At 40.8% G+C, this 22,060-nt stretch overlaps 1 protein-coding gene across 2 annotated transcripts in view; it reads right to left on the reverse strand.

The window, feature by feature from the left end:
- SH3PXD2B (SH3 and PX domains 2B) overlaps positions 1-21,794 on the reverse strand; it is a 164,396-nt gene extending 142,602 nt beyond the window's left edge. For both annotated transcript variants that reach the window (XM_001380503.5, XM_007474016.3), the window contains exon 1: positions 21,123-21,794. In XM_001380503.5, coding sequence (XP_001380540.2) covers positions 21,123-21,194 — 72 coding nt within the window. In that variant the 5' untranslated portion in view covers positions 21,195-21,794. The remainder of the gene's footprint in view (positions 1-21,122) is intronic.
- Between the last annotated feature and the right edge of the window lie 266 nt (positions 21,795-22,060).

Genomic DNA, 22,060 nt, shown 5'->3' on the forward strand with positions numbered 1-22,060 from the left:
ACATAGCAGCTACATCCAATAATATATTAACTTTCTACATCTATAGTTTCCCACCCTTCCAAAGAAAGAAAGAGGGGTGTGGGAATTTCCTTCTCTCTTCTCAGGAGCCAATAATGAGTTCATTGTTCTGGAGACTTCAAGAGAATGTTGCTTTTCTAGAACAACTCAAGGAGTAATGGGAAGGGTAGTATCCTAGAAAGATCCATTCCAGGCCAGACACATCCTCTTCTCCCCTAACCCCTAAGACATTTAGAATTAGAAGGGTAAAAGAGAGAAGAACCAAACCATTCCAGTCACCTAGATAAAATCTAAAGATGATATTCAAATTCTAGAACTAGCTTCTAGGATCCCCCAATATTGGAATCTAATTTCAGATAGCAAAGGTCCCTCCAAGCTACTGGTCAATCTCTAAATACCTCTTCATTCTTCCATTTCCTAACAATCATCCAATAAGTGAGCCAATAAACATTTATAAAATGCTTTCTCTATGCCAAGTGTAGGGGATACAAGGAAAGGGGAAAATAAGTTATCATCCCTCAAAAGAGGCCATCCTAGTAAGGAATTAAAAAATGAAAATGAAAAGTAATCATAGAAGGAAGGCACAAGCAACAGGAAGGATTTGGAAAGGGCTACGCTTGAAAGTGGGATTTAAGTTGAATCTTGAAGGAAGCCAAGGAAGTCAGAAGGTGATAAAGGAAGAGAATTACTGGCTTGGAAGACAGCCAGTGAAATGGAGAGTTATGTAAAAGGAAGAATAAGAAGATTGCTCTCTTGGATCATAGAATATTTTGTTTTTGAGTCATTTCAACTGAGTCTGACTCTTTGAGATCCCATTTAGGGCTTTCCTGGCAAGATACTGGAGTGGTATGCCATTTCCTTATCTAGTTATTTTTACAAATGAGGAAACTGAAGAAATTGCTCAGGATCACACAGCTAGTAAGTGTTGTGTTTGAACTCACGAAGATGAGTCTTTTTGACTTCAGGCTTGGCACTCTAGCCTCTGAGTCACATTGCTGCCCCTCATAGAATATATAAACATTTAATAGGCACCTATCAAAAGCTGGGCCTTGAAGTCTTAGACCTCCAGAAGCTTATGTTCTCTGAAAGAAAATAATATGTACACATATAATTATATATAAAATATTTTTAACATAATATAAGGTATCTTTTTTTTTTGGTGGGTAGAAAGAAAATACTAATACATAAAGGGATCAAGAAAGACCTCATATTGAAGTTGGCATTTGAGCTGCATATTGAAGGAAACAAGATTTTAAGAAGCAGAAGCAAGGAGGAAGTATATCTAGGCAAAGAGAGTTGGGGAAGGGAAGTAAGTGCAAAGGCACATAAATTTAAAGTTGATCAATGTGAAATTCAATTTGAAACTGAATCCCAGAGTACACAGAGTTAGGTATAATAAGGTTGAATATGGGGCAAAGTCATATCTTGAAAGGCTTTAAATCCTAAACATAAGAGTCTATACTTGACTGCAGAGGCAGTAGGAAGCCATTAGAATTTACTGAAGGGGAAGGAGGTGACATGGTTAGATCTGTGCTTTAGGAAAATCACTCTGTGCAATGTGTGGAAAATAAAATGGAGTGGGGAGACAAGACAGGGAGACTGTGGTAATAGTCTAAGAGTGAAGTGATAAGGGTCTAAACTAGAGTGGTGGTCACGTAAGTTGAGAAGGGGACATATGAGAAATATATTTTAGGAGCAAAATATATGGACTCAGTCAATCAACAGAAATTTATTAAACACCCAGTATGTGCCAGGGACTGTGCCAAGCACTGGGAATACAGGGGAAGGTAAAAGTTCCTTTTCTTGAGAAGCTTACCATTTAATGGGGAGAAACCATGCAAAAAGTTATGTACAATCAAGCTATATACAGGATAAACTGGAAATAATCATCAGAGGGAGGTCACTAGAATTATGGTGGATGAGGAGGGTGTAGATCAAGTAGAGGGTGAGATTTTAGCTCGGACTTGAAAACCAAAGATGAGGATGAAGAACATTCCAGAAATGGAACAGAGCCAGTGAAAATGCCCAGAGTCAAGAGATGGTGGAGAATAAAGTGTAAAAAGCCTGGAATACTGGCGGGGGGAGGGAGAGTCAGGCTATGAAGGGCTTTGAAAAACAAATACTTATATTTGATCCTGGAGGTGATAGAAACTCTCTGGAATTTATTGAGTAGGAGGTGGTGAGGACAAGATCAGATCTTTGGGGAAGATCACTTTGACAAGTAAATAGCTGATGGAATGGAGTGGGGACAAATTGGTGGCTGGAGACCAACAATAGTTCAGGAATAAGGTGAATAAGATTTGTATCAGAGTGGTGGCAGTGTCAGAGGAGAAAGTGAGGAGTCAGAAATGACTGGGATTGCAAACCAATGTGCCTGAGAATAAGTATGAGTTTGGGGGAAGAGGAAGATAATAAATCCTGTTTCAAATGCACTAATGTTTATGGGACATTCAGATACAAATGTTGAAGGTGATGCAGGGCTGGAGTTCAAGAGAAAGACTAGGGATAGATATTAAGGTCTGGGGGTCAACAACATAAGAGATCTTAATTCATCAGTCAATAACTGATGAGGTTACCAAGTAAGAATATAGAGAAAGAGAAGAAGGCCCAGGGAAGAGTCTCGAGATCACCCATAGATAGGAGATACAATATAAACGATGAGGTCGAAAAAGGAGATGAAAAAGGCCTGGTCAGTGTGAACTTAGAAATTACTCCACCCTAATTAGACATACTTTAGGGGAAGATAAAGTTGTAAACTCCTGATTGAACAATGAAGGTACTTAACTCGTACCTTATAGTGAAGCTAAAACTTAAGCTAAGTCTATTTTTAGATCTAATACAAAAGGGTGTTAAGTACCTATAAATGTTAAATTAATCACAAAAAGGTCAAGTAACTCACAAAAGGTAAGTTTAACAAAGAAGTGTGAAGTACCTCAGAAGATATAATCTAACCAGAGAAGGTGAGAACTAAAGAGTGGACAGTCCTGGAGAAAATCTAATCAAAGAAGGTGAGAACTAAAGAATAGGAAGTCCTGGAAAAAGTGTCTACTGTGATTGGTAGATGTGAAAATTTAGGGGAGGTGACATAAGAGAAAATTTCTTTAAAAGGAGACTAAAAAGTCAGTTCAAGCAATTGAATTCAGTTTGGAGTGCAATTAGATTCCAAGTGCAGTTCAGTGAGGACTGGAACTCAGCCTGGAGGATCCCCCTCAGACAGCTTCCTTGGAGACAGTCTCGTGGTGAGTGATAAGACTGACTCCCTTTCCCTTAGGTTTAACCTTTAACTACTGCCTGGCTCAGCCTGAGTCAGAGCAGTTTAAATTAACTCTTTCTCTCTCTCTCTCTCCTTTCTTTAATTCCTTCTCTCTCTCTTAATTAAAATCACTATAATTCCCAGCTGACTTGGGTATTTTATTATTTGGGAATTTTCCCTGGTGGTCAATTATTTAGATTTCAAGTCACAAAACTAAAATCATCTTTACATCAGACAGGTGAGAGAAAGTCCAAGAAAGAGCAGTGTGCTAAAAATCTAGAAAAGAGGGAGCAGCTGGGTTGAGAGCCAGGCCTAGAGACAGGAGGTCCTGGGTTTAAATCTGGCCTCAGATACTTCCCAGCTGTGTGACCCTGGGCAAGTCACTTAACCCTCATTGCCTAGCCCTTATCACTTGTCTGCCTTAGAACCAATATATAGTATTAATTCTAATACAGAAGGTAAGGGTTTAAAAAAATCTAGAGAAGAGAGAGAGAGCATCACAGCATTATGATGCAGAAAAGTAAAGATAGATGGGGTCTAGAAAAAAATGACCATTATATTTGGTCATTAAGAGATCCTTGGCAACTTTGTGGTACTTCCTTCTCTTCTCTTTTCTCTCTAATCCGGCTTACATATTCAATATGTACTCAAAGATTGATTAGAAGTTCTTAGAAGAGAGTGTCTATGCTGCTACAACTAACTTTCTTGGGGGGGTAACTGGTGTGGGGGAGCAATAATTCTACTGTTCATAACTATAGTTTCTGGGCACCCATAGATGTGCTTCCCATTCTATAAAACAACAAAGATGATGCCATTAACTCTAGTTAAATTTTTAAAAAATATTTTTTACCATTAACTTGTTTTGTTGGTTTTTTTTAAACCCTTATCTTCTGTCTTAGTATCAGTTCTAAGACATGAATGGCAAGGGCTTAGCAAACTGGAATTAAGTGAATTGCCCAAAGTTACACAGCCAGGAAGTATCTGAAGCCAGATTTGAACCTAGGACCTCCTGACTCCAGGCCTGGCGCTCTATCCACTATTCTCTAGAATTGCCCCACCATTAACTCTTTTTTTTTTTAAACCCTTACCTTCCGTCTTGGAGTCAATACTGTGTATTGGCTCCAAGGCAGAAGAGTGGTAAGGGCTAGGCAATGGGGGTCAAGTGACTTGCCCAGGGTCACACAGCTAGGAAGTGGCTGAAGCCAGATTTGAACCTAGGACCTCCCGTCTCTAGGACTGGCTCTTAATCCACTGAGCTACCCAGCTGCCCCCCATTAACTCTTAATTAGAAACATTCACTAAACAGAAAGCAATGCAAGATTAAATATAACATAACATTGTACCCATAAACTTGGGGCACATTCACTCACCAATGCTCAGTGTCCATGGAGGAGAGCAGGTAGAAACCTATAGAACAATAGATGAGAGGCCAAGAAGTAAGGAACACCTGTCCAGGGCAACTCACAGTTTTGGAATATGGGCCTTGATGTCCTTGCTTTTTTTTTTTTAGGGACAATATGTACCACAGATCACTGATGACAGGGTCTCTCTTCACTCCTGCTATACTAGGGCTACTCCTTTCCTGGGCTGCTGAGGCAATGTTAAGCTTTTTCAGTAAAACAGAACCTTTAGCTTGGACAGCAAAGCTTTTCAAGGTCAGCTTCCTGAGCTGGACCTTGAAGGGTTTCTACTTCTCAGGAAGCAGTTGGCAGTGCCTTTGCACTAGAAAAAGAAAGGTAGAAACTTTCTCTTCAAAGCTCTTTCTCAGCTCTTCAAAGCAGCAGAGGTTTTTCCTTCAATAAACTTTTCCAAGTCGCTGATAGATGGTAGCATAGACCCTGAGGTCTTACTGTGATGCTGCTCTGAGGTTCCTTCTTGGACCCAGCTCATCTTAGACCCTCCTGAAATGTCTGATTTTGACCAACTGACTTTTCACAGCATGTGAAAGAATTCATCTCTATCTTATGAGGAAATCCACATTTCTGTTAGTTAAGCTACAACTAAGCAATACATGGTTGTTCCATAGTCACCAAAATAATTCTAGGTATTGGGAATCTCCAACTATTGACTTAAAAATTCCTCATAGTGGTCTTATGGAGCTTAGGTACCACATGAAACTTTACCCATCTTTGCCTTGAGAAAGTACTTTTCTTTTGATGGACTGTTTTTCAGTATATCTCATGTAACTTTCTTCTTCCTTTCTATCAATAAAATCGTGCCAGTCAGAAAGGGATATCACTTTATACAAAGATAGGCCTTTTGAGGAGCAAAAAATTCAGCAAACTTTCTAATGATGCGGGGCAGGAGACAGGATGTAAAGAAATAAAATACAGAGGAGTAAATTAAGGAAAAAATCAAAGTGTTAAAATAAATTCAAAGATGAAGAAGTCACTTGGAGGAGGAAGGAGAGCCATAAAGGGGAAGATGGGACTTTTGTTAGATTTTGAAGGAAGGAAAGGACTTTAAAAGATAGAAATGAGAGAGGGAGCCCATTCCAGGCAGGGCAGACTGTATTAGTAACAACACTGAACTAGAAGATCAGGAGCTCTCAGAATGAAAATGAATGATAGAGAGTAATCCAGTTTGGGTAGAATATAAAAAATACAAAGGAAAATAGCATGAGACAAGGCTGAACAAGGAACAAAACTGTGGAGGGTCTTAAATACTACAATCAAGTATTTTATATACTATTCAGTAGACAGTGTAGGATCATTAAAGGTTTTTGAGTAGTGGATACATTATAATTATCTGGAAGTATCAAAATCCAGACATGAGACATAGCTATTTTTCACCTCTCGAGTTGGTAGAAATAAACTCTCAAGACACAGAGAAACTCTTTCAAAAGGAATTAATATTGATAGACTGGATCCAGAATAAGAGAAAAAATTCAGGTCAAGGAATATTGGAGCTTGAGATCAGTCTGCTCTATGACTAGAAAAAGTGTACCACAGTTATAATAGCTGTTCTACCTCATTCCCTATTCCAAATTCCTTCCATTTTCCTGCTTCATCACTGAGAACAAGGTATCCCTTCTCAGAATGAAGAACATGTCTAACAGAGAGGAGTCATCATGATAAAGTTGCTGATTCACTCCTTTCCTGGGAAGAGAGGAAGTTATTAACAATTGTTTTAGTTGAAAAGGACTTCTTTTCCAGTTCCTCCTAGACCAAGTGTACACACACAGACACAGACACAGACACAGACACACACACACATGCTATTTCTATTAACAAATAATTTAATTAAATTGGGTGAATGAAATCAATAAATATTTAAAACTACGGTTTTCTCTCAAAGGAATTGTGGGTGAGTTGAATGTTCAGCTGACTTACAAGCCACATTTAGACAGGAAGCAGTCTACAGCCCTTCCCTAAGTCCCTTTATATTTTTAAAGGTCTGTCTAACATTCAAGATCCTCCATGATCTGACTCCATCTGCCCTTCTATCTTTATCTTCTACTACTCTCAAATAGCCCCTTCATCCACTGAACAGACCATGTTTGTTCCTGCCTATTTACCCTTGAAAAAACAGCTTTATTGTTCCTTTTTCACATTAATCTTTCCCTCTTTACCAACCCTTTAATTCCCCTAATTCACCAAACAAAGAAAAACACCTGAAAGTAGCAGCCATGTCTGATGGCAAATATACCACCCTAAATCCATAGTCTTCCACCTCTGTCCTGAAAGAAGAGAGTTATATTTCATTACCAATTCTCTAAGACCATTTTGTTCATTACTATTAATCAGAGTTCCTGTCTACTTGCTTTTGCTCAGTGCTTTCCCTCCCACCCCATCCCTTGCATTCATCTTGGCCAGTTCATTTCCAACCTCCTACACAAAGCTTTCCTTTGATAACTACAGTTCCTGTTAATATTTTTCTTTTCTAAACTATTTTCACATTTTTTTCATTTCCACTGTACAATATAGTACTTCTTACAAGTCATCATGGTCATGGGATCCTATATCTAAAGCTGGAAAGTCCTTTCAAGGTCATCTAGTCTAACCTCCTCATTTAACAGATGAATTAACTGAAGCTCAGAAAAATTAAATGAATTTTTCTAAGGTCATGTAGGTAATAAGTATCAGAGTAGGATCTAACTGCAAGTCCTCTGACTGAATCCAGGAGACCACATAAACTGGAGCTAGAAGACTTAATTTTGAGACCTATCTCTTAGGAATTGTGTGATCTTGGGCAATTCACAGAGGCATAATGAGATCATTTGACTACTAACTTCTGATTCCCTTCCTACAATCTTGTCTGGTTCTCTAATCTTGCCTAGGAATCGGCCCTGCATATCCAATTATAGGAACTATAAGCTCTTTAAGGGCAAGGGCTTTGTCTTTTGACCTCCCATGAATCTTCCACAGTGCCCACTGAACACTTACTAGGTGCCTGGTGCTTAGTTAAATATTGGTTTATTAAATATAAACTCCATCCCAAGCCTTCCTAATAATGTTCCCATTCCTCTTTTATTTTCCTTTTGCTCTGGCTGGACACTGACTTCCGATCCTTCCCTCCAACTCTACTCCTACCCGAGGTACCCCAGAATCCCAGCTCCTCTCTGACTTGGAGTATCCACTGCCACCTTCTTGATAGTAGTGGGCCACTCTCTTCCAGCCTCCCTGCTTTGTTGCAGCAGACATCCCATTCTGGGTCTTAACATCCTGTCTTTAAGCTGAACTTGCCCTATATATGTTATCTTCCTCAATCACAGTTTGAGTTCCTTGAAAGCTAGGTCTTTCTTTATCTTCTATGAGTTTCTTTAGCACTTAGAATAGCCTTTGGTCACAATGTTTGGCACATAACACTTAAGTGCTCTTTCTTTCTTTCTTTCTTCCTTTCTCTCTTTCTTTCTTTCTTTTTCTTTCTTTCTTTCTTTCTTTCTTTCTTTCTTTCTTTCTTTCTTTCTTTCTTTCTTTCTTTCTTTCTTTCTTTCTTTCTTTCTTTCTTTCTTTCTTTCTTTCTTTCTTTCTTTCTTTCTTTCTCTCTTTCCCTCTTTCCCTCTTTCCCTCTTTCTCTCTTTCTCTCTTTCTCTCTTTCTCTCTTTCTTTCTTTCTTTCTTTCTTTCTTTCTTTCTTTCTTTCTTTCTTTCTTTCTTTCTTTCTTTCTTTCTTTCTTTCTTTCTTTCTTTCTTTCTTTCTTTCTTTCTCTTTCCTTCTTTCTTCCTTCCTTCCTTCCTTCCTTCCTTCCTTCCTTCCTTCCTTCCTTCCTTCCTTCCTTTCTTTTAACTCTTACCTTCCATCTCAGAATCAGTACTGTATATTGGTTCCAAGGCAGAAGAGCAGTAAAGGCTAGACAATGGAGGTTAAGTGATATGTTCAGGGTCACAAAGCTTGGAAGAACCTGCAGCCACATTTGAATCCAAGACCTCCCATTTCCAGAATAGGGTCTCCAGCTACAGAGCCACCTATCTGCCCCTCACTCATTTATTTCTTCAATTAAGTTAGAGAAATGTCTGTGAGTGGAAACTCTGAGACAGTGAGTTAATAGCAGAGAAGAAAGCTTACTTTCCTTCCAGGATACATTCCCTGGAGCCTTCTCCCTTTACCAACCAAAAGAAGGTCCTAGGTCTGGGATTCTGGCCCATTCTAAGTCCCGCCTTTAGGGTTTGCAGCTGGTTGGGTTAATGCAAGGAAAGCAGTTCAGTGTGGGGAATGGGGTAGAACATCTAATTTGTGGCAAAGCCCTGGCTCGCAGGATGCTGGCCAAGACACAGCCAAGGAGGGATGACTCAGCTATGCCTGCCCCTCTACCCAGCATCCTCTCTGATCATTGGAAATATTAAAGCGTTATGATTCCATATAATTAACAGCCTGTGTGACTCCCCTGGCTCCAAAGTGATGTAGGCAAATTGGCCTTGCCCAATTGGTCTAAGGACCAGAATGGGGCTCCTAATCAGCAGGAGAGGGTATTTGAGATGGATTCTATGGCTCTGCCTTCTCAGGGCATTATCCCAGGAGTAGAAAGAACTTAAAATGAAGCAATGATGTGTGGCTGTCACCATTCTCACAAACCTCCAGAAGGTCTTGTCCATGTACTCTTCATACTCTTCAACTCCAGGCTTATCAGATCAGTTCCAACGAGATAGCTCCCAAAGAGCCAAAGAGATGGCTCACCCATTCCTATAGTGACATAATTTTAGGCAGTTGAAAGTTCTCTGAGTTTCCAAGATTCCAGAGGACGAGGATGGGGAAGAAGGTAAATTTCAATTATGTGGCTTCAACAACCATCTTTTCTGTAGAATTGCAATTGCACTGAACTCTGAGTCACTGAAACTCTTATTCAAAGTAGGCAAACACTATAAACACTCTTGAAGATCCATCAACTTCAAGACTTCTGAATTCCCCTTGCTGGAAACAGCATTTTGACTCAATTCAACCAACCTTTTTAAAGCACTGACTATGTGCAAGGCCCTGCCAAAGGTGCCAAAGAGGCAAAGATAAAGAAGGACATTCTCTGCCTTCCAAGAGCTTCCAGTCTAATTGGAAAAAGGAATGGAAAACATATATATATGCACAACTAAATCTAATACAAGGAAGAATGTGACAAAGGTAAAAGAGTCAGGAAAAACAGAATGAGAAATTTGAGGAAAAGATCACTAATAGATAAATATGGTGGTGGTGGTGGCGGCGGGGTATATTGCAAGTTGAGTGAAGGCTTCATGGAGGAGATTGGGCCTTGAAGGAAGTAGGGAATTCTGACAGTAAGGGAGAAGGGGTTATAAACTGGAACAAACCTCATGAAAGAGAATGCTATTCCACAGAATGATAGACAAGTTAGAACTAAACCAGAAAGTATTGAATGCCAGACTTGGGAGTTAAAATCTTAATGAGGTATGCAATAATGGGGAGCAAGTAAAGGTTTTTGAGTAGAGGAAAGATGCAATCACAGCAATACATTAGAAAGAGTACTTAGGCAGGAGGAGGGGTAGGTTAGGGTTTTGGATGCCTCAGAAGCTCATTTAGTCAGTCATGACAAGTCAAGGGAAGAGCTAAAGGCCTGAACAAAGGCTGTTGCAGCGAAGTTATTGGACATGGGAGATACTGTGAAGATAGAAATAACAGGAACTGGCAACTGATTGGATGCAAGGAATAAGGAAAGGGGTGGGGGGGAATCAAAGAATTCTTTTTTGCTCTGATGAGCTATTCCTAATAGTTCCTGAGTTGATTAGCAGAGAAACATTAAAAGCATTTGTCTAGATTCCTCTTCTTTGTATTTTACATGCATCTCATTCCAAGAGAGAACAGGAATGTTCAGCCAAAGAAGCCACAGCCACAAGAATTACATATAGAGGGTCTCTGAGCTCACCCCATACTTGAATTGGAAAGTCACTGGACCTAGTAAGTTAGGGAGAGGACAGTTGCCCCTTTGTAAATCACAGTGAGGAAGCACAGATGGTTGAGAAGTGAAAGGTGAGAGATTTAATTCATCACCCCGAAGTTCCACAATGACTGAGGTCTACAAACAATAGTCAATGCCAGACCTGGCAGATGTCCACCCTTCCTCTCCCGCATCCAATCTGAGAAACCTTTATCTGCAAGGCCATGGATTACCATTCAATGCTCACTGAAGGCAGTCCAGGAAGGGAGTAAAATTGATAGTCTGCTTCTCTAGTAAGAATCAACCCTACTCTTTTAATACTAGTGGTCTTCCTTATTGGATCTGTCAAGATACCCATTCTTGTTTCTACATATGCCCTTCCAATATTATTTTTACTCTTTTAAGAAAGGGGTCCATTCAGGGGCAGCTAGATAGCTTGATGGATTGAGAGACAGGCCCTGAGTTCAAATCTAACCCCAGGCACTTCCTAGCTGTGTGACCCTGGGCAGACCACTTAACCCCCACCGACTCACCCTTATTTGCTCTTCTGCCTTGTAACCAATATAATATTGATTATAAGATGGAAGGTAAGAGTTATTTTTTAAAAAAGCAAAGACAGGGGGCAGCTGGGTAGCTCAGTGGATTGAGAACCAGGCCTAGACACAGGAGGTCCTAGGTTCAAATCAGGCCTCAGACACTTTCCAGCTGTGTGACCCTGGGCAAGTCACTTGACCCCCATTGCCTAGCCCTTACTACTCTTCTGCCTTGGAACCAACACATAATATTGATTCCAAGACAGAAGGTAAGGGTTAAAAAAAAAAAAGCAAAGGAATCCATTGAATATTAAATCACACTATAATATATATTATATAGGTGAAAATTAAAAGAACTAGATTTGGTAACTTTCAGAGCTATATCTGGAGGTCAAATTCTTAACTGAACAAGATATAGAATTAATCAAGAAAAGTAAAAAAATTTTAATTGATTAAATTAAATGGAATGTTTTTGTTTGAAGAAACTTAAACCAACTCAGATAGGAAAGGATGTGGTTTATTAGGAAACAAATTTATTTGCATTAAGTATCCCCTGATAAAGGTCTGATATCCAAGATACATAAGGAAGTAAAACAAAGACCAAGACATTTTACAAAGATTAGGTGGTTAAAAGATATGAAGTTTTCAAAAGAAGAACTACAAATTATTAACAACTACATGAAAACTTTGTTCCAAACAACTAGGAAGAAAAAGGGAAATCAAAACAACTCTGAGGGGGCAGCTAGATGGCTCAGTGGTCTAGAAAGCCAGAGCTGGAGATAGAAGATCCTGGGTTCAAATCTGACTTCAGATATTTAAGTCACTTAATTCCAATTGCCTATCCTTACAGCCTTGAAACTGACATTTAGTGCTGATTCTAAAACAAAATATAATGGTTGAAAAAACAAACAAACCACAACTCTGAGGTTGTTTGCACCCAAAACACTGGCAAGGATGAGAAAACATGGGAATAGTCATTGTTGGAGGGATTATGAAAATTCAGGTACACCGGTACACTTTTGGAGCTATGAATTGGTCTTAACCATTGTGGAAAGCAACTTGGAAATATTCTAAGAATGTGACTAAAATTTCCATACTCGTGGATGCAAGAGGTTGAAATGCCAGGCATATAGTCCAAGAAGATCAAGATAGAAAGGTTCCAGGTACACCCAAATATTTATAGTACTACTTATTTTAGTGGTAAAGAACTGGAAACAAAGCAGATGTCTATTGCCTGGGATATGGCTAACAAAATTGTAGGACAAGCATACAATAGAACACTCTACTATGATATAAGAAACAATAATTATGAAGAATCCAGTAAAGCAAATCTAGGAAACCTATACATCATGACTACCACAATGTATATGGAAAGAACAACAAAAACTGAAACTGAATGCTGTGAAATTCTGACCAAAGCTGACCCCAAAGAAGAGCAATGAGAAAGCATCTCTCTCCCTTTTTGGCAGAGACAGAGGAACATGGGTGTGGAGAACTACATATAATCTTAGATTTGTTTGGCAGGTCAATTCTGCAGGACTGTTTTTCAATGTCTTTTTTTATTCTTGTAAGGTTCTTTAGGAAAGGAAAGGGGAAGGATATATTGAGAAATGAAAATCATATTTTATAAAAGAGATCAATAAAATTTTCAAGGGGTCTAGCAATTCTTAGTTGATAACTGAACTTAAGATTCGATGATATCTGAAAGAGCATTTGTATAGGACTTGATAGTTTACAGACATATCTGTGTATGTGTGTGTATATATATATGTATGTATGTATATATATATATATATTCTTATGACAAATAGCTTAAAAAAACTAAATTTGGAGTTGGGGGTCCAGATTTGAATCTGTTGATTATCACCAGTGAGACCTTAGGTAAATCACTTCCCTCATCTGTATAATGAAGGAGTGCGTCAAGGGTGACTTTGAAGGTCATATAGAACTCTAAACCTATATAACTGTGCTCAACTCCATAGGTTAGGTAACACGGGTGAGATTACCTCATTTTACAGATAATTAAGCTGAGGCTCAGAAAGCTAGTAAGTGGCATAGCCAGGATCTGAACTCAGTTTCCTCTCACTAGAAATCCACTCTTTTCTCTGCCACATCACAGCTGCTTGCTAGATGATGTTAAACTGACAAACAATCCTGCCTTAAGTGAAGACCAATGACTACAAATCCATTGAGGTGTTTTTCTAGTAGTGAGAAGGAGTTGCACTGAACCATCCTGAAGTGGCTGGTGTCGAGAGGGCAGGGCATGGAATCAAAGACCTAATTTCACTTCCTAGATGTGTAACTCTGGGCAAGTCACTGGACCTCTCTGCCTCAGTTTTCCCAATTGTAAAATGAAGATAATAGCATCTCTCTCACAGAGTCATTGTAAGGATCCAATCAGCTAATATTTGTAAAAAAATGCTTGGCACAGTGCCTGGCACATAAAAGATACTACACATACATTTGTATTGTGTTCTCCTTCATTCCATTTCCTCCTCACCCTCTTAACTGGGATATCTTGTCCCTGATAGCACACATTCCCCACAGCACATATTTCCAACATGGAAGGTCTGATTAGGTATAAAGTTTATGGCTGTAAAACAGAGCCAAGGCTTGTGGATTGCGAATCCCTTACCTTAACTGGCTAGTTGGTCTCATTAACACTCTTCTAATCATTCGGGTTAAGTTCCCACAGAGAAGCTACTAACTGTAAAAGACAAGGAAGAATGAGAGATCTTCCAGTCATAAGAAATTCTACAGGAGCAGCTGGGTGATGCAGTAGATAGAATGGGATCAGGAAGACCTGAGTTCAAATCCAGCCTTAGACATTTAACTAGCTATGTGTCTCTGGGCAAGTCACTCAATCTTTGTCCAAATTTCCACAGTAGTAAAGTAAAGATAATAACAGAATCTCTCCTGCAGGATGTGGTGAGGATCAAAAGAGTTAATATTTATAGAGTACTTAACACAGGGCATGCCACATAGTAGGTGTTTATTTTTTCCACCCCCACTCCCATACTGCCTCCCTCCCACCTTTTGAAATCTCTTACCTCCTGTCTTGGAACTAATACTAAGTATGGATTCCAAAGAAAAATGGTGTTCAGGGCTGGTCAATGGGGGTTAAGTGACTTGCCCAGGGTCACACAGCTAGACTTGTCTGAGGTCATATTTGAACCCAGAATCTCCATTGTCCACCCATGGCTCTATGGCCAATGAGCTACCTGGCTGTCCCGGTCCCCCACTTTGAAGAGAACAAATTCTTACAGGGCTCAATCACAGAATACTAATTGCCCTCATCCTGGCAGCTTGCTAAGCCACTGCTTGCCTGTCTGCCTTTGACCCCAGAAACACAAACCAGTAAGTCTTTCAGCTCCAATTCCAGGAGCTAAAATAATTTTAGAACTGGAAGTGACTTCAGAGATCCCTCTGGAACTTTGTGCATAGTACGTGCTCCCAAAAATTTTGAATGAATAAATCACTTCGTCCCAAACCACTCATTTTACAAATGATGAAACCAAGGCCTAGAAAGCTACTCCAAAAGCCCAAGTTATTTCATGATATCTGGGAGTGGAACTCAGTCCCACAGACCCTAAGTGTGGTGTTTCTCCCCTTATAACATAAAGCCTCAAGGCTTTTCTTTCCATTTAAAGAGCTCAATATGAAAAGCTTTTGAAGGTCTACTTAACAAAAAAAAAAGCCTTGTTCATTATCAAACTACAAGGAAGTTGAGATTACTGAAATAAAGCCCCTAAATACCTACATCGATAAATCAATAAACATTTACTACTACTATATTCTGGCCCTCTGCTAAGTGCTAAGGATACAAAAACAAAACTGAATCAGTTCTGCCTTCAAGGTGTTTACATTTTAAAGGATGAGAAGCCACCCACACACTTAGGTATATACAGAATATCTACAACAGGAGTACAAGTACAAGGCAATTTAGGGAAGGAAAGCACTAGCATGGGGGGGAGTTGGGATGAGGGAAAATTAGGAAAGGCTTTACAAAGCAGCTTCTTTTATCATTCATAGAATTCTGGAGTGGGAAGTTTCTCTTCCTCTTTCTCTGGGAGTCACACTTGAAGAAGTCACTTGCAACACTCATTCAGACAACTCAGAGAACAAAGATTGTAAAGTAGTATAGGGAGCTGGAGGCAGTGAGCCCCAAATCTATCCATCACATTGTTTTGTTTTTTTTAATATTAAATTACATTTTTTCAATCAATGAAAATCTGACTTCTCTCCTTTCTCTCTCCTGCTATTGAGGAAGAAAGAAAACAAATCCCTCTTACAAACATGTAGAGTCAATTTAAAAAAATGTAATCATCCCCCCTTCACCAAAGTCTCAATCTTTAGTCTGAATCTATCACCCATCAAGAGGCAGGTAGCATGTTTCATCTTGGTTGGTCATTGCATTGATCAGAGTTCCTAAATCTTTCAAGTGTTTGTCTTTACAATACCATTATTACTTTATAAATTTGTCTTCTAGTTCTGCTTACTCTATTTTACATCAGTTCATACATGTCTTCCCAGATTTTTTTTGAAACCATTCTTTTCAGTTACTATGTTTTTATGTATGAATTTTTAAAAAACCCTTACCTTCCGTCTTAGAATCAATACTGTGTATTGGTTCCAAGGCAGAAGAGCAGTAAGGGCCATGCAATGGGGGTTAAGTGACTTGCCCAAGGTCACACTTCCAGGAAGTGTCTGAGGTCAAATTTGAACCCAGGACCTCCCATCTCTAGGCCTGGCTCTCAATCCACTGAGTCACCGAACTGCCCCCTGTGTGTATGTATTTTTAAAGCTCATATATTTAACGTTTTATTTTATTTTCCACAGATACAAGTCAATCTTGGACAAGCCCAGGACTCTCAGAGAAAAATAGTCCTTTGGGAGCATAAAGCATGCATGAGCCATCCTGAACTAGTGAGAGAGAACAGAACCCTTCTGTTTCTAAGTTTCTCTTTTTTTCCAAGTGTTTGGGTCACGGTCTGACAAATCTAGAAAAGGTATATTATTCCTGATTAAATCTGCTAAATTGTAATTTAAGATCTTAAACCAGCTCATTCTCCCTAGGGATCTCAGAAATTGAATTCACTGATTCTACAGCCTTCATTTAAAAAAAAAAACAACCTACAGAACATCAGAGCTGGAAGAACTCTGCAAGATTAATTAAGCAGTTGTAATTTTATTTAATTTGGAGTCAAATGACCCGAGTTCAAGATATGGTGGTGAAGAGAGCTAGACTTATAGCATAGAAGACCTGAGTTCAAAAGCTGCCTCATATTTATTGTGTGATCTTGGGCAAGTCACTTAATGTTTCTCAACCTCAGTTTCCTTATCTGTAAAATGGGTATAATAATAACATATCTATTACAGGTGAGCTTGAGAAGGAAATGTCAAACCACTCTCACATCTTTACCAAGAAAACCCCAAATGGGATCACACAAAGAGTCAGACATGATTGAATGACAATAACAATAATAACTCTTACATGGTAGTTGTGCAAAGCAGAAGAGATCATAGATATGATGCCTCTGAAAACTTTAAAGCCTCATATAAATGCTATCCATGTTTGAATTCTAGCTCTAACATTTACTATCTGTGTGACTTTGGCCAAATCACTTTATTTCTCTGGGTCTCAGTTTCCTTATCTGTAAAATGAGGAGGTTGTAGTAGATAATATTAAGGTCCCTTCAGTTTTTTAATCTATCATCCTATGAATCTAGTCCAGCTCTTCTCTTTATTTACAAATGAGGAAATAGAGGCCCAGAGATATTTCCAACTTTAGGAGACTTGTAACACTCTGAGTAGGAATTCTTCTACCATCTCCCCAAACCCATACACACATACAGCTAAGTCAGTGATGGTGAACCTTTGGCACCAGTGCCAGAGATGTTATGCATGTTATGTGGGCACTCGGGCACCTCCCCTCCCCCAGATTTTGTTACTAGAAAGGCAGAGGGACTCTGGTGGAGCTGCTCCCCTCCCCCACTCCATTGTGCCTGTTGACATGGTCTGCCCAGTAGCCAATGGGAGCACACAGGAGGTAAGGTGGAAGGCTCATAGGTGGCAAAGCTGGAGGGGAGCAGAGTGCTTGGGTCACTCCCCTACCCCTCTCTATACCTGCTGAGGACATTCATCACTTCACCTGCCCCTCTACCCAACAGCCCAATGGGAGCGCTTCCTCCCTCCCCTGTGTGGGGTAAGGAAGGGGAGGCAGGGCACACTGTCTCTAGTGGGGTCAGGTACAGCACTCAGTCTGTAGGGGGAGGGCAGGGCCTGGCACTCCATCTCTAAAAGGTTCATCATCACTGACCTAAGTGATGGATTGTAATTGGTATTGATGATTTCGTATAGGTGATTCATTGTGTATAGGTGATTCATTGTAATTTCATTCACATAGATAATACCCAGATAAACTCCCTCTATCAATATAGATGAGTGCTTTCTCTGCAATTTTTATAGTATTAGAGTGATGTAGGGCACAAGGAGGTTAAATGCACATTTTACTAGTGGCATATATTTAATACTTTTTAAATTATGTTAATAAGAAGGTATCAAACATTGGCCTCCATTACTCCAGACTTTGGCCCGAACCATATTAAACCAAATTGGGAAAAATTTAACAAAATAAATAAAAATATAATAAAATATAGATAATGTTAATCTGTGGTTTTCTTAGCCAATATGTGTCCACAGGGATCCTTGTGTATAATTTTGTAACCCCTATTTAAACTTGAAAGTACTGCCTTAATAAATTCATAATGTGGGTACTCCCTGCATCAGGGTAGATAACCACTCACTGAAAGCCTCCAACATACTGGGCACATCCTTTATGCAGGATTTATAGAAGGGTACAGACAAGAATCATACTTCTTAGATTAAGTGATTTTAAGGTATTATTTGTTTGGACCATTTTATAAAATCCAAATATATCACATGAAGATACTAGAGCCCACCAGGATATTGGGAGACAACAAAGAACAACTAACCTGAGGCTAAACTCCACTCTTGGGCTGGTTGTAAATGAGCACTCTTTCATCCCAGGCCACAGGAGGGAAGTCCCCACCCCACTTGGTACCAAACTTAAACTCTAGGAGGTTGGCCAGAACCAAACCAACCTCAGGAATATAACATGCAAAATAATACCCTACCTTTGGCTGTCTAGGGTGCTTCCTGCTCTAGCTTGTCTCCCCACCCCCCTAGTATACAGAGAACCATCATGGGGCATAGTTTTCCTTTCTCTTGGATACATGCTTCATTTGAAACCCAGTTCTCTTAATTGTCTCAACCTTGATTCTATAACCCAGTGGAGTACAATGAAAAGTTTAATGGCTTTGGATTAGAGAACCAGAGTTGAAATCCTACTTCTGCCACTACCTGTATGACCTTGGACAATTCATTTCCCCTTGTTAAGTTTTTATTTGGAAAATGAGTAGGTTGGACCAGATAGTCTCTAAGGTGCCTTCTAGAGCTAAAGCTAAGATTCTACAAACATAAGAGCCACTAAACCAAAATGCAGAAAGGCAAGCTCCAAATGACATACATGTCCATGATAGTTCTTGTGTGCATTAAGTCTCTATGCTGTGTGTGGATGTTAGCAACACCCTAAAGGGCAAATCTGAGATAGAAACTGAGATCTTTCCCAAGTGAATGATAACAGATAAATTGACTTAGGAAAAGGACTCTATTTAATTGATCAAATATCATCAATGAGGCTGGAGGAACTTGGCAAAACACTAAAACCAGAAATCCCTTTGCTTCTGGGTAGAAGATGATGTCATAAAGGAACAGAATCTCTAAGCGGGTTTCTAAAAGACTTAGCTAGGACTAGGAACCAAGGCTGATTGTTTTATGAATTGATGAGAGGGAAAGGCAAAGCAAGGAACAATGGAAGTGCTGGAATTTCACCCTGCTCTGACCAGGGAAAAAACAACAGGGAGAATTAAAGTGGCTAGGTTGATCCAAATAGCCATACAGTCCAAATAAGCAATTACTAGGCCAGCGGTTAATCCAAGTATATATACCAATATTTGATTTTTTTTTTTAAGGCGATTCAATTTGAAACTGGAAGCAGAAGTCCAAAATCTATTTAAAGATTCCACAGGTCCAGGAAGTAGCTACTCACTACCCTTGAGGGCAGAGATTGTTGAGGTTTTTGTCTTGGTATCTGCAAGGCTTTAGCCATAAAACTTATTCCTAGTAGGCTCTTAAATAAATATTCTCCGAATTGAACTGAATTACCTAGAGACCAAATTGTTTTTGTAGCCAATACTAACAGAATTATCTTCACTCCAAAAAGCTCAAAGCACATTCACCTACCTTTTCCTCTCTGAATCTTCTGCAAATTTAAAGGTACTCTCATTACAAATATAGGTATCATATACATATTGGCAAAAAATGTATACATTCACTCAGAAAACATAGCTAAATTTATTCAGCCAACGCCCTTCTCTATTCTATAGCCCATTGTTTCCCTGTCTTTGTCACTCTGTCTCTCTCTCCTCAACTTAATACCTAATACATTCAACTTAATGTGTGTTGTCTTCTTTTAAAAATTCCTAGATAGTATCTATTCCAATACTACTATGTTTCATTCTTATGCTAGTCCATTGTCCTTCCCGGGGAATATAGAACCTGTAGATTGATGATAGAACCTGTAGCCCCTTCTACTCCATCTGTCCCTATCAAGTAGAGTCCACACAAGGCCTCCAATCTCAGCCTATCCCTAATCCTGTCTCAAATATATCTAAGGTTCTTGCTACCAAACATTAGGATACATACATACATACATACATACATACATATATATATACTTGTATATACACACATGGGTGAGGGGGGGTAGTCTTTGAAGATCTTTAGTGTTTCTACACTCAGACCTACAATACCCGTCTTTCCCTAATATCCAAACTTAAATTGCCCCTTTACCAGCCATGCTGTGCAAGCCTCACACTGCATCAAAATGAGGCAAAGGAAAGAGCATCAAATTGAGAGTCTAGAGACCAGGATTCTAGTTCTGGTTCTTTTAAAAACTGCACAGCTGTGGGACCTTGATTAAGTCATTTCCTTTTCCTGGACCTCAGTTTCCAGTTCTCTAAAACACTGATTGAGCTAGACAATCTGGCTGATCCTTCCTTGTTCTAATATTCTATGAATCTATGTTTCCATAGATCAGCCCTATTTTATAGATCAGGAAATTAGTTGCTGGACAGGTTTCTACTTTAAATAAAACCAAAAGTGGTGAATCTGTCTTTCCTTTTTGGAAAAGCTAATACCTCAATGCCAGAAATCTCCTTCATAACAGGGGATTGAATCCTCCAAAACCCTAAGGAACCAAACTTTCTGTGGAGAGGAAACTTGCTGTCCTGAGAGTCCCTAGACAATAAAGAGGCATATATATGAAAGCTAACACACGGATCTGCTCAGGACAACGACGTTATAAATATTCTCTCTCACTCAGTAGACAGTGAGTGAAATCAGGGGCCTTCCCCGCCCCTTTTTCTTCCCTTTCTTTTTTAAAATAGTGACAATGATGTTAAAAACAGCACCAGCCCGAGCCCCAGCCAAACTTCTTGTGTAATGTTCAGCACACGGGCAGTAAAACAAAAGGCCACTCACCGCCAGAGAGGCAGGGTGATAGAGGGACACAAACAGAGGGCAGAGGGCAGAAGAAGTTTTAAACCCCTAAAGGAAAAGAGGGAAGCATTGGGCATATTTTACAGCCCCCAGGGCCAAGCGCTCTGGGAACAGTCCGCCAGCCCGACGGGTGCAGTGTTTTTTTCCCCTTACATCTCGGCTGGGCTGGCTCCTCACAACTGGAGAGGGCTGACCACCCACTCGTGTGAGGTGGAAGAAAAGGGAGAAATCACACTGGATCCAGAGGTGGCCAGTCCAGCTGCCAGAGGCGCGGGGAGGGGAGAGGAGGGAAGGAAGACGAGGGGAGGGCAGGGGTCTCCCGGAGAAAGGACAATGTCGCTAGCTCGCTCACTCACATAATGCTTGTTGGGCACTCGCCGCTTCTGCACGTCCAGGACTTTCACCTCCACAATACTCCTTCGGGGCATGGCTCCCTCGGTCCGGACCGGCCCCCGGGACAAAGCACCGATTGCCCCTGGTCCACCTCCTCGGGCAGCTGTGCACGGGAGGGAGCGAGATCTGGAGCTGGACACGGTGCGCGGGGCAGAGATCAGCTCGGCGCACGGGCCACATGCAAGGCTCTGCCGGGCCCAGGGAAGCTGGAGGGAACCCAGGAAACGACGCGAGTGGCTCTCAGGTTGCGGCTAGCCAGGAGAGAAGGCGCAGCAGAGGCAGCCAGCGGTCGCGGGCCCCAGCGCCCCCGTCCCCACGCTAGCCCTCCCCTCTCTGGCGCTGCCCAGCCCAACCGAGCCCTCCCCTCCACCACAGTCCGCTCCAGCTCCAGCGCGCTCTCCCCTCTAATTCCTCCTCCTTTCCCTCTCCCTCTCCCGGTCCCGAGACTGCTGATGGAGGACGACTCCAGCCCTCCCTCGCCAGCTGAGTAGCCTATCCCACCCCAGCGAGGCGGTAAGTTACGAGCTTAGAGCCAGCCCAGTTCTTAAAGGGGCCGGCTAGGCGACTGCTGCTCAGAGACCCAGAGGAAGAAGAGGAGCCCCAACCTTTGCAGGCGCTCCCCCCTTCCCCTCCCCGCCATTCCGACACGGCTCCAAATGATTCCTCTCTCCCTGGACTCTTCCTTTACATCAAAGCGTCTCTGGCCCCTCTAGCCCGCACTGTCCCGTTCTTTTCCCAAAACAAGCGTCTTGGCCACTTGGGCTCCCCCCCCCCCCCTATGATGGGACCAGACTGGAGGTAGGAGCTCGCTTCTCCCTCCTGGCTGGAGGAACGCCATCCCCGTCCCATGCGATGTGGATCCTGCAGCCGCACACTTCCTTTGTCCCCACACCCTCTTCAG

This window comes from Monodelphis domestica, chromosome 1 (genome assembly GCF_027887165.1).
Source record: "Monodelphis domestica isolate mMonDom1 chromosome 1, mMonDom1.pri, whole genome shotgun sequence".
Classification (NCBI taxonomy): domain Eukaryota; kingdom Metazoa; phylum Chordata; class Mammalia; order Didelphimorphia; family Didelphidae; genus Monodelphis; species Monodelphis domestica.